This window comes from Callithrix jacchus, chromosome 1 (genome assembly GCF_049354715.1).
Source record: "Callithrix jacchus isolate 240 chromosome 1, calJac240_pri, whole genome shotgun sequence".
NCBI lineage: Eukaryota > Metazoa > Chordata > Mammalia > Primates > Cebidae > Callithrix > Callithrix jacchus.
Window position 1 is genome coordinate 16827339 of NC_133502.1, and position 13934 is coordinate 16841272.

General features: G+C 40.2%; 1 protein-coding gene across 12 annotated transcripts in view; it reads right to left on the reverse strand.

The window, feature by feature from the left end:
- Positions 1 to 13934, reverse strand: part of NALCN (sodium leak channel, non-selective) — a 388832-nt gene that overhangs the window by 120608 nt on the left and 254290 nt on the right. For 7 of the 12 annotated variants that reach the window (XM_054246818.2, XM_054246767.2, XM_078347267.1 and 4 more), the window contains one exon: positions 7536 to 7610. The exons of the other annotated variants lie outside the window; for them this stretch is intronic. In XM_054246818.2, coding sequence (XP_054102793.1) covers positions 7536 to 7610 — 75 coding nt within the window. The remainder of the gene's footprint in view (positions 1 to 7535; positions 7611 to 13934) is intronic. 12 annotated transcript variants of the gene reach the window in all.

Below are 13934 nucleotides of genomic sequence, written 5' to 3' on the forward strand. Positions count from 1 at the left end.
CATAAAAAATGGTGAGTTTGTGTCCTTTGTAGGGACATGGATGAACCTGGAAACCATCATTCTCAGCAACCGACACAAGAATAGAAAATGAAACACTGCATGTTCTCACTCATAGGCAGGTGTTGAACAATGAAAACACATGGACACAGGGAGGGGAGCATCACACACTGAGGTCTGTGGGGCGGAACTAGGGCAGGGACAGTGGGGGGTGGGGAGTTGGGGAGGGATAACATGGGGAGAAATGCCAGATATAGGTGAAGGGGAGGAAGGCAGCAAACCACATTGCCATGTGTGTACCTATGCAACAATCTTGCATGTTCTTCACATGTACCCCAAAACCCAAAATGCAATAAAAATATATATATTTTAAAATTTTACTTTAAATTCCAGGATACACCACGATTCCATGGTGGAATTCCACAATTCCTCCATGTGCCATGGTGGTTTGCTGCACCCATCAAACCGTCATCTGTGTATCTGAAACACACAAATTTTCTCGCCTCCTTTCCCATACTGATTCCAGGCTTACTAAACTATAGTCTGATTATAATTTGGCTTCTTCTTTGTCCACCCATGGGGAGAGAATATGCTGAGCTACAAATTGCATAAGCATCTCATCCAATCCACTTCCGAGATATACTTTTCATTATAAATGAAGGAGCTGGTTCTCTGCAGCAGCATGTCTTCTTCCAGCAAGGATGTTGGTTTAGCATCAGAGAGCCTTTATGGCTCTGAATCAGGCACATATAAATTTTGTGGACTTGGGCAAGAAATTCACTGCCCTGAATGTTAGTTGCCACATTTTTAATATTTAGGATTAAATTTGATAATTTAATATAAAGTAGCCTAGACAAGGTAGTTCTCAATAGATAGCATTTGCTCTGGTAACAGTTATATCAGTCTTTTTTTTTTTTGAGATGGAGTCTGTCTCTCTCTGTCACCCAGGCTAGAGTGCAGTGGGGTAATCTTGGCTCACTGTAAATTCCATCTCCTGAGTTCAAGTGATTCTCCTGTCTCAGCCTCCCAAGTAGGTGGGACTACAGGTGCATGCCACCACACCTGGCTATTTTTTCGTAATTTTAGTAGAGATGGGGTTTCACCATTTTGGCCAGGATGATCTTGATCTCCAGACTGTGTGATCCACCTGCCTCAGCCTCCCAAAGTGCTGGGATTACAGGTGTGAGCTGCTGAACCCAACCATATCCATCTTTTAAAATTACATTAGTTTGAGTTCATTCATGAGAGACTGACAAAATGCTGAGAAGATTGAAGATTCGACTAAAGCCAGGAGATGTAACCAGTGCTCAGCTGAATGGCATCTTCCAACATCCCTGCCATCTCGCTACCGCCCTCAATTTGGAATGAGCTCAATATAGGCGACAAAACGGAGATGCAAATGAGAGCTTCAGGGTGTGGTAGGCAGGATTCTCCAGAGAAACAGAACCAATAAAATATACATAAATACTTATTTTAAGGTATTAGCTCATGTAATGATGGAGGCTGATAAATCCCACAATCTCCACTCTTCAAGCTGGAGACCTTTGGAAGCCGCAGCAACACTTTGAAGGTCTAAGAACCGGGATTCCTGAGGGCAGGAGAAGGTTGTTTACATAATGCAGGCAATGAGACTGCAAATTCAGTCTTCCTCCACCTTTATGTTCTACTTGGGCCCTCAAAGCTTTGGAAGTAGCTCAACTACATTGGGGAAGAGGGTCTGCTTTACTCAGTCTGCCAATTCAAATGCAAACCTTGCCAGAACCACTGACACATGCACCAAGAAACAATGCTTTACCATCAATCTGGGCTTCCCTTAGCCCAGTCAAGTTGACACATAAAATCAACTATCACACAGGTTAAGTCTAAAGAAAAACATTCACCTGTAGTTCATCTTTAACAAAAGCGAATAAGATATTTGTGTTTTTTGTTTTAAAAAATCACAGTCAATAAGAGAGAATGATTCTTAATATGTAATATCTATCCTCCATGATGAAGCGGACTCCAGCAGACACCAAACGTCATCAAATTGGAACCAGAATCCAAATGAGACTCGATACTGAGCTGGGGAAACAGTTTTCAATTTCACAGCTCTGAATTTAATCTAAAATGACTATCTATACTTCCCTTTTCAATGACTCTTCCCCTGAGGCTTTTCCATGGGCTTTTTTCTTCCCTCAAAGTTTAATGAATTTTATACTGCTTAAAAGAAAACGCTTTATATCCATCTTGCACTGAATTTGCAAAAATCATTAAAGCCACAAGAGTCTTCAAACCTTGCAAAACTCTGTCTCCATTCCCCAGCGTTAACTACATTACTTGAACTTCAAGGTCATCATCTTTCACTGTTCAGAGAAGTTTTAGGTCAAGGGTTTTGTAGTCTCTGTACCGACTGATTTACCAGGATTCTCCTCAGTTCATCACAATCACACATTCACAATCTCATTTTTAGTCAAGATTTCGATGTCATGTAGAAACAGTGCTTTATGTATACAATAAATATTAAATATAATTTTTATGTTATATATATTACACACATAATTTGTATGTCATGTATTAAATATATTTAATTTTATATTTAATATATACATATATATAGATATTATATATGTAATACAAAATGGCAATATATATCATTTTTGTATTAATATAAGATACACACATATATTACATGTGTGTAATATATACACACACATACATATTTTTCCCAGGTCTCTGTACTGGATTTGGAGATGCTGAAAAGAGAAATATGGTTTCTATATAATTCAATGTGGGGGTCATGTAAATGATGGCAGCTATGAAAAGATTATGCTGCCCTATTGCTATCAGGAATCATTTGTGTCCTATACATAACACACAGGGAAAGCAACAGAGGAATTTCACATGATTATGATTGAGGTGAGGTTTTGAAACACGACTGTGGGAGGTGACAAAGGAAAAGCCATAGAGGTGACCATCACGGCACAAACTAGTGATATCTTGGAGAGAGGTGATGGGAATAAACACATCAGAACCTCTCAAAATTTGTGGGCAAAAAGCCCTTTTATCTTCTTCTCTGGATTCTAAAAAAAAAAAAAAAAATCCAAACAATTTTTCCTGCCAAAATGCCTTGATCAAGAAACAAGAAATTCATTGTAGCTTTAAACAAATTTGCTTAAAGGAACGTATATATGAAAACCCTTCAGAACCACAGCATTAAGGAAACAGTGCTGCCACTTAGAATTTTCAGATTTCCAGCTAAAAGGCTTAAACTTGACATTTTATTCAGCAGGAGCAGGCTTATATTAGGAAAATGCACAATTCTGTTCCAGTTCCCTGAAGTATTAAAAATGACACAATCGCGTCTCATGAGGACCCCTAGAGCTCAGCAGTCCTTGGCTAGAAAGCACCTCTGATACACACGGAGGTAGCATAGAAAAATAATGGGAAAAGACATACAGCACCACGCTTCTACTTCAGGAGAACCCAGGCCCACCAACCATCCGTCATGCAGCGCACGCCTGCCCCCTGCGAGCTTCTGAGCAAAAGGCTCTGGTGGGCTTTGATATTTGGCCACTGACTTTGTCACATTCCTAACTCTGGACTTGACCAGATTCCTGCACCTCTATCACTGGGTTATATTCATACCCTTTATTTCATATCTGGCGTTTTCTACTTTACTTCTTCCTTCCTTCCCATTCTAGTTTCGTCACTAGCCCCTTCTCATTTTCTACCACCACCTCACACCCTTAGCTTAAGGGTGGCCTCTCCTCTTCCAGCACGAGGGCTGCTTCCTCTTCCTCGACTGATTCCTACTGAGCGCTGCATGTTAACACCCCGATTCTAGAGGTAACTGGCACTGATTTTTATTATTCTTGAAAAAATTTATAAACCAACTTTTATATATTAACACAGTTAAAAATACATCCATAATACAAGACATTAAAGTCACTAAAATGTCGCTCTGCTGTGAGCCCGTTATGTAGTTGTCTGAGGAGGGTCAACACTCTAAGAAGATCACTAAGAAGAGGCACCTTGAGTGGTTTTGCCATCATGCAGCAAGGTTATAACTCCAGGGGCTCCGATTAGATCCTCTGAGGTTTGAGAGGAAACAAAGAACTTATCCAGATAGTTTTAATAACTGGGTTGCTGCATTCACCTCCATTCCTCAGAAACCATCCTTCCTTTTAACAGCTCACTTGGTGAATATAATGATGCTTTGTTATCTACAACATTATTATTCATAAACAAATAATCAATAGTCCTATGAGTGAGCCTCCACAGCATGCAGGACTCATGTTTGGTCTTTATATAGCTTTAGTTTGAATCAATGTCGTTTAGACGTCAAGCATGTGGGCTTTTGGTCCAAATTGCCCAGGTTCAAATTCTAGCTCTGACATTTGTTGACTGTGTAACCTGGAGCAAGTTACCTAACCTCTCTGTGTCTTAGTTTCCTCATCTGTAAGAGGGACATAATAATAATACTTGCATTGAATGGGTTGGTTTGAAAAATAGATGAAAACATAAAACACTTGATACTGAGCAAGGATTCAACCGTTATCACCAGAGCCAGGAGAATCTATAGACTGGCAGAAGTGGCAAAAGAAACAAAAAGGTTGAACTGAACAGAGAAGAAATTTGGAATGTAGAGTGCTTTCTGAAACTTGAAACATTAAGAACATTTCCTCCACTCTACCCTCTATCTGGGAACAGTAAAAATCAAGTGTGTAAATTTAAATCTTAAGAGCTGGATCTGTACATGGACAATTTAAACAAATATTCAGTATAATAATTTTTTTTTTTTTAAAGAATCTGTTAAAGGCGGCCTAAAGTTTCAGGTACCGACGAATAATTTCAGGTATCCACAAATATACACACACTATGTGTGCATGCACAGGCCGAGCGCGGTGGCTCACGCCTGTAATCCCAGCACTTTGGGAGGCCGAGGCGGGTGGATCACGAGGTGAACAGATCGAGACCATCCTGGTCAACATGGTGAAACCCTGTTTCTACTAAAAATACAAAAAATTAGCTGGGCATGGTGGCGCGTGCCTGTAATCCTAGCTACTCAGGAGGCTGAGGCAGGCAGGAGAATTGCCTGAACCCAGGAGGTGGAGGTTGTGGTGAGCCAAGATCGCGCCATTGTACTCCAGCCTGGATGAAAAAGTGAAACTCCGTCTAAAAAAAAAAAAAAAGAAAGTGCATGCACACGAATGTGTGTGTTCTTAAAAATATACAAACGAGCCCTACCTTTAAGGCCAAGATCACTGAAAATAAGAAAAATCAGGGGCATAACAAATGACACAGTTTTTCAAAACTAGTGAGAACACAAAACATCACCATACAAAAATGAGAGCAAGTTAACCAGGAACACTATAACTTGGTTTAATAATATTTAGGCGAATTAATTTCAGGTTCTATGAGTTTCAAGTATGAAATTAATAGAAGAATTTAATAGCTACATAGTTTCAGTCCAATCATGAATAAGGAACAGTGTAAAAAATACTAACACAGATGAAATTGCTGCTTTATTTATGATTGGAGTTTTCAATGCCCAAATACCCAGAGTATATGGTCCAAATTGTAGGCAAGTGCAATTGAATAACCAGTTCTGATGTACAGAATTTCTAGAAACACAAAGCTTCACTAATATCTAGCAAGCGATTAAAAGCCATTTTATAACTAATGCCATTTTCTCGAAGTGAAGAGTCATACAGTTAATTAAAACTTTATAGTTCAGGAAGAATGTCAGTGCCAATTAAAGTCCTGACTTTTTATTGTTGGTTTTTCACTTTGGGTCAGATGAAAATGAAATGAAATGTCTATTGTGACAACTGGATATTTAGATGACCAAAAATTTAAGTAGGCTATGCATATATGTGTATATATAAATAATCTAGAATATTGAAAATATTAACACTGCAAAATATCATTAGGTTTGAATTCATAAACCTAAAAAATTGCTACATACAAGTTTATTTTGTTGCTTTCCAGAAGAAAAATTATTTTACAAATGAGGGCTGGAATTATATGGTCATTTAAAAGCATATGGAACCTGGCAATAGCACTGGTTAGAAAATAAGGGGGTATTTTAAATTTTATCTATGGAATACATACTGTAAGGTACTCTCTCAGAGGACAGTAAGTATCTGGCATAATAAACATGGGGTGAAGGAAAAGCTACAACTCAACACCAGATTTGTAAAGCATGGGCTAAGTGGTTCTACCGCAGCAGAATGTGTTGGTCATGTCTAATCACATAGCTGGTCACTTTCAATTCTGAACTCACCTATTAGATATTTTTTTCTGTAACTAGAAGCCACACAAAAACTGTTTTCATTGATGACATAAAAGAATACCCCAACTCTCATTTGAAGACCCTATCCCTGCTACCACAGAGTGAGAAGATGTGGAAGACATCATCTCCAGCAGACCTGGGAAGATGCCCATTTGCCTGGGTAGCTGTAGGGTGGTGAAGAACCCAAAATCTTCCTTGGTATGAGCCGAGTAGGAATCTTTGTAACGTGCCTGCATGTGTGTGTGTGTGTTCTTGATACCCTCTGTTAAAAGCATAGGCTTTAAAGAGGAGAGTAATAAAATGAAATGCCAAATCTGATCATAAGTTAGATAAAAAACTAAAAAGGTTATACTTTTTGCTTTGTTAAAAATAGAGAGCTTTGGAAAATTCCAAATACGGAGGGCCTGCTTGTAATTCCAAATAGAAAGCTTAAGAGCCATGGTTCTGTCAACATTATAACATTGTAACAGTTGGGTAGAGTTTGGTAGTTAACATCTCAACCATTCTCCAGTGTCGGGGAGGGTGATACAAGAACATCCCACCCAGTGTCCCATTTTCTTGTGAGCTCTACTTCTTTAAGGGCCTATACTCTTTGACAGTGCCAAATATTCAAGCCAGATATTCTCCATGCAACAGAAACTATGGGAATGGTTGACTACACCTGCAATCCTCCTGCCATTAAGAGCATAGCCTTCACACATTTCCAGTTTCATTTTTGGAGGTATGATTTTCACCACAATGACATCCAGTCTGTTTTCATATGTAACTGGGCACATATTTGATCATTTATTCTGTTATGTTTCTTATAATTACTATGGCCAGCCGGACTAAATTCTCTTTTAGTGTCTAGAGATCAGGCAGATTGACTGTAATATTTTTATGATGATGATAAAGAGTATTACACATAATTATGCAAAATGGCAATCTGGCCTTGAGGCATCTCATTTCCAAACAACCTTCATTTAATGGCAGACAGAGAACACTCTCCAAATCCAATTTACTATTCCGTGCCCATTTTACTTTTATTCAAAAATAATAAAACTATTTCTAGGCTATTTATAGAGCAATAGAAAGTTTCCCTTGTTAATATTAAAGTTAAACTTAAAAGAATACCATTTTACCACCTTAGATAGCCTTAACTCATGAAATTTTATTTTGAAGCTCAAACTCTTTTAATATTGCCCCGTAAGCATATGGGTTACCCCTGGTTTTTTGCCCTTTTTCAAAAAATGCAGATTTAAAAAATTCCCCATACATTACTTACTTGTTTAAGCTTCTTTAGGTCTTCATCAAGTTCTAAGTTGTCCAAAATAACAGCAACAAACAAACTCAGGAGGATCTATAAAATGGTTAAACAACAATGAAAAAACCCACTTGCCGTAAGAATCAAGATACTATGTATATAATATAGCTACCTAACACATACTGAATAGAGAATTCATTCAGTGAAAAATCATCATGCAGTCATGAATCATTGCATTTCATTGCAGGCGTTTCCAGGTGTTTATCACAAATACATGAAAGGAAATACATATGTTCATTGAAATCATATAAAATATCAATTCGCTTTGTGAAATCAACTTAAAAAGGAAATTAAGAAAAAGGTTTTTTCTAACTCAACAATCCCACTTCTGAGATTACATTCTACAGAATGATCTGAATTACTGATGAAAAGCTTAATATACACAGGTGCTTATTAGGGGGTTGTTTGTAATATGGAAATGCTAGAAATAACATCCAACTTTGCATGAATAGTTAATACTGTTGTAGAGATTTATGTGATAAGATACATGCAGCCATTACAAATTCCCATTGTGGTAGCTACTCTTCAAGACGGCCTCCAGTGTTGCTCTTGGCTCCTGGTTCATCCCTTTGTGTACCCCACTTCCACAGTGAATATGGCTGGCCTGTGTCACCAGCAGGTTGCAGAAATGATTGTGTGTGATTTATGAGGCTAGGCAATAAAAGACACTGTGTCTTTACCCTTGCTCTCTCCTAGATCACCAGCTCTGGTGGAAGAAGGTGCTATGTTGTGAGGATGCTCAAGCAGCCCTCTGGAGTGGTCCATATGGTGAGGAACTGAGGCCTCCTGCCAACAGCCAATGGAGTGACCCATCTTGGAAAAAGGCACCCAGTCCCAGTAAAACTTCAAGGTGACTGCTGCTGTAGACAACATCTTAACTGCAACCTCATGAGACTTTAAGCTAGAAACACCCAGCTAAGCCTGTCTCAGATTCCCAACCTTAAGAAATTATTGAGATAATAAACAGTCTATTTGCTGGTAGGATTCTAACATGTGGGTAATTTATTTCATAGCAATAGATAACTAATGCACTAGTTATCTATTGCTATGAAATAAATTACCCACACATTAGAAGTTTTAAAGTGTTGAAAACACTTGTGTTATAATATTAAATAAGAGTGTATATATGGTAGAATCTCAGCTATGCATATAATGGGATAATAGAGAATGCTTGAAGGAGGTACTTAGGAACTGTTCATGGCACTTACTTTTGTGTACTGGAATAATACATTTTTCCCTCTTTTTAAAAATTTTATGATTTTCTCAGTTTTTTTAAAAGATGTATGCTTCTTTTAGAACAGGTAAATAAAGTAAAAAAACAACAAAATAATATAATTTAAAAAATATTTTACTTTCTAGTCCCTCTTCAACTTTGAATTTTCTGAAGTCCTACATTCATTTGATCATTTTTCATTCCTAACTCATATTCTTCCCTTCAGTTTTCTTCTTAATGAGTTATTCCCATTTGTTAAAATGAAGTGGTTAAGCATGAAGGTCAGAAAGTTGAGATAATTCCACCTGAGCTAGGGAAATTATTATGCAGAAGTTAATGGCTAGCTCTTTTTCAATTTTAACGAGTACATCAACATGATTAAATTGTGATGGGATATGCTTGACTTAGGACAAATGCCAATACCTTTCTTTTCAACAGCCATGCCCTTTGGAGTGTTATCAGAACTTAAAGAAGATACAGAATGATCTAGATGAGAGGGTTTTTATTAGCATCACCATGTGTACACCACTGTACACTGTGAACCAGTCATGGTCGTCAGGCTTACTGTGAACTAGACATGATTCCAAACTGGAGATTTTAAAGTTGGCTCCATGTTCAGTCCATTTCCCAAGATCTTGATGACACAATAATATCAGAAGCAGAGTCTACCTTCCCTTGCCTTGATTTTTCACCTCAAATTCTGAGATGTTCACCTGCTGGTTTCCTTCTGCAGGAGGGGCTGTCTTATATCCCTTCTCTCACCCGGGGCGCTGGAGCAGGAATTGCTCTGGGTCCTAATTTAATCAGGTTTCCTATCTCTCTAGCAAAAGTGCAAACAGGAATCCCCCCGCCCCCCCCACAAAAAAAGGGGGTGGAGGTTGGAAGGTTCTCCTCCCTTTTCTTAGAACATTTCCTTTAGAAGAGTTGGAATTGTAAATTCTTTTCCTTTCCATTTGAGATGTACATAAATACTTTTAAAAGCCAAATAAACTTCACACCACTTCAACCACCTAAAAGAACGTTTTCCTTGAGGGCTGTATCCTTGAAGGAACGTAAACATCAAGGAAGACAGAGACTCCATCTCCCCTTCTCATGGAGGGTGGGAGTTTAGACATCTGGCTCCAAGTTGTAAACCTACCTACTTGTCATGGAAATAGGAGAAGTTTTAATTTTTCTTTGGATAAAGACAATCAGCTCCCACAGATGGCCACCCCAGTTATTACCAGGTGAATTTAGGATAAACTATATTTAACAAGTGGTGGTGTCAAATCTTCTTACTTGGGGACTAGTTATTTCTATCTTGAGAACATGTATGGAAAGCAGTGATATAAAAGTCTGAGGTTTTTTCTGCCTCTGTGATCTCTTTAGCAGATTGCCAGTGATGTGTATCGCAGCCTGTGTTAATGCTTATTCAATAATAAAACTGGGTTCTCTCTTCTCTACCTTTAAGGAGAGGTTTCACGGGTTGGCAGGAGATTTTATTTTTAATTACGTCCCCCAAACCTGACAGATGGCAGGCTACTTAAGGACAGCAAGGCTATGTTATTTGATTAAATTTGACAGTCCATGCATGTGTGAGGCACTGCCTGGTCAAAAACATAAATACCATATTGGACTCACTGCAAAGACGTTTATCATCAGATTAAACAGACATAGGTAGGCAGCCTGATAGAAGAGAGCACTGTACTTGGAGTGAGAGAGCTTTGGTAGCAAACAGGCTCTGCCAGCTACGAGCCATGTGGCAACTGCCAGCCCACAGTGAGTTTCAGTGCCCTCATGTGTAAAACATTACAAATGTAATAATAGCTCAACAAATTGCAGCTTTTTTTCATTCCATTCTCCCCAAGCAACCCTGATGTGTAGTAGAGCTATACAATGTCTAAAAATATACAGACACAAAATTAGTTATGCAAAGCTAAAATACATTTCTTGTTTTTCCTGCAAATGATTTGAATTTGGTGCAGAATCCCTCCATTGCTGTTGGTGGCTGGAAACACAATCTTGCCACATCAATTCAATGTAGTCCTTTCAAGCTCAGTTACATTTGAATAAATGATCATTTTCCTTTAGGGGTGGTTTCAGGTCAAGATTATCCACTACAAGCTGGGTAATTCGTCTTCCATCCCCCATTGGGGTACTGATGAGGCTGTTTTGGGTGTTTGGGGCTTTCTCTCTGCTGACTTGGCCACCATCTCAGCTCCCAAAGCTAAGAGTTCTGATTCCCAGTGATGTCCACCATATGCTATTCCTAGAGTACTGTAACACAGTGCATAGAGTTGGTGGCTTCAAACAAGACATTTATTTGATCATGGTTCTGGAGGCCAGAGTCCAAAATTGAGTTGTTGGCAAGACCACGAACTCTCCGAAGGCCATGGGGGAGAGTCCTTCCTTGTCTCTTCCAGCCACTGGTGGCCTCCATTGTCCCTTGGCTTGTGGCTTCATAACAGCAGTCACTTGGCCTCTGTCTGCACAGTTTTCTCTCTGTGTCTTATGCTCTTCTGTCTAAGGACACTTGTCATTGGCTTTAGGACCTACCCAAGTAATCCAGGATGACCTCATCACAAGATCCTTCATTTAATTATATCTGCAAAGACTCTTTCCAATAAGGTCATGTTCATAGGTTCTGTGGGTTAAGGCACGGTCATGTCTTCTGGCGGCCCCCATTTAATCCACTATACTCTCTGCTTGGTCTTTTTTTTTTTTTTTTTTTTGAGACAGGGTCTCACTTTGTTACCTAGGCTGGAGTGCGGTTGTGTGATCTCAGTTCACTACAGCCTCCACCTCTTGGGCTCAAACGATCCTCCCACCTCAGCCCTCAAAGTAGTTCAGACTATAGGTGCCCATCACCATGCCCAGTTACTCTTTTTGTATTTTTTTGTTCGAGACCATGCTGGTCTCAAACACTGAGCTCATGCAATCTGTGCATCTTGGCCTCCCAAAATGCTGGGATGACCAGCATGAGCCACTGCACCTGGCCTCCGCGTGGTCTTTGGCTTGGGCTGTTGTACTCACAACAGATGTCTCAGCTTTCAGCTCTCAGGGAAACTCACAAAGGGCTGTCATTCCACTCGGAACTAATGGAGATTTGTACTTATGGGATATTCCTGGTCTCTCCACCTAGAATCTCAGGCAGCTGCCCAACTCTGCTCAGGCTGCTCCTGGTCCATGCAGGGCCCACAGCAAGGTTCTCTCCTCATCAAATTCCAAGAAGAATTAGGGTCAAGCCTTGGGTGTCAAAACACACCTGAGTGGGTACCAACACTGCCACTGCCCCAAAGCAAGGTGCATGGGCATCTCGCATAGGAACACATCCTCTCCTTCTCTCTCTCTCTCTCTGACTGTAACTGTCTATCTGTCTCCCTCATGCTCCACCTCAGAAAATAGTCTTATTTCTGGGAAAAGCGGAAAAGTAAAAGAAAATTGGGATGTGGATGGGAAGGGCAGCCACGCAAGTGTGAAAAAGAAGGACCGGAAATGAAGCCCCTTCCAAAATTCACACATTGAGTTCTGTAACATCCGAAGCATTGAGCCCACCTGGGCACAGGGACCAGGGGACAGCTTCTGAACACTACTTACTGAAGATTATGAGACACTGAGACCAAGGATGCTCTCCCAAGGGCCTGGTTTGATCAGGGCCTGATGAGTGAGAAAGTCTGGCTAGAGCCTGGCTTCCAGGCAGAGGGCTTGGGGGCTGGAGAGGAAGGCAGGGTGGAGAGGTGTCTTGAGCGCCACAGAAGTCATGGATGTGAGAGGGAGGCTGGAATAGTCAGAAAGTGATGACATCAGTTTCTTTCTGCTAAATTTTTCCTTTTAAAAGTTCTGTGTTTTTGTGTGATTTCGTTTTGAATGCTTGTAATGCAGCCATTTTAAACTGGCTTAGCTGGGCATGGTGGCTCATGCCTGTAATGCCAGCATTTTGGGAAGCTGAGGCAGGATTGCTTGAGCCCAGAAATTTGAGACAAGCCTGGGCAACCTCATCTCTTGAAAAGAAAATTTAGTCAGGCTGGGTGGTGCATGCCTGTGATCCTAGCTACTGGGGAGGCTGAGGTGGGAGGATTTTTGAGCCTGAGAGGTTGAGGCTGCAGTGAGCTGTGAATGTGCCACTGGACTCTAGCCTGAGTGACAGAGCAAGTCCCTGTCTCCAAACAATGAAAACAAACAACAACAACAAAATAAATTGGCTCACTGAAATAGTAACTAGACGGAGTTAAGTGCAGTTCAACAAAAGGTTATTAGGTATATAATGTTTTCTTACCTTGGTTAAACAAAAAAACCAGTATATTTTATACATTTTCCTTGGGAGAAAGAGAGAAGAGCCACCCTCTGAGCAGAAGGACAGAGACAGCTATGGCATGTCAGCTGCACTGGCTCCTCATGGCAGATGCATTGGGTATTTGCTGTGGATGGGAGAAGGCAAGACTCCTGAAGAAAGAGCATTGACACTGCTGGGAAAATGCTGTGGGACTTTGCGACAGGAAGGCCCAAACTTACAGAATTGAGAACAAACTCTTCGAGAGGGGGTTGGCAGCAAATTTAAGAATAATATAAGAAAGTTTGAAGTTTGCTTGAAGTTGGCATAAACCTTATTCAGCAAATATCTTTAAGCATCATTTTTCAATTAATGTGACAATGGGGTGACAAAAGCACTAACTTTTAAAACAGAATCTGGTTTGAAAAAATGTATGAGAGAGTGTGTGTGTGTGTGTGTGCTGTGGGCCGAAGGGTGGCGCTTGAGTTTCCCCTTGAAGCCCTATTTGAATGTGAACTTTCAACTTGATCCTCATCTTCCTGTCCCTGGCATGTAGGGCACTGTGATAAAGTGACAACTGGCACTCAGGGTGAGCAATGACCGAAGTCTGGTCCAAGGCTTTGGCTATGTCTTTACAATGGAAACAGAAGATTCAGGAGGTGCAGGGTGAGTCTGTAGCCGATTGCCAGAAGGTGAAAATGACTTTGTAGTTCTTTTCTCACAGACTCTCATAAGGTGACAGTAACCACTGTGATAAAGAGGTAGAAGAGAAGGAAGAATGGCAGCTTGGTGTCCATCATATTTCATTTGTTAGTGATACCCAGCGCACTGTGGATTTGGACTGAAGGAGCAGGTTGACCTGGGTGTCAGACACTTGCCACCATACGATATGGAAAGT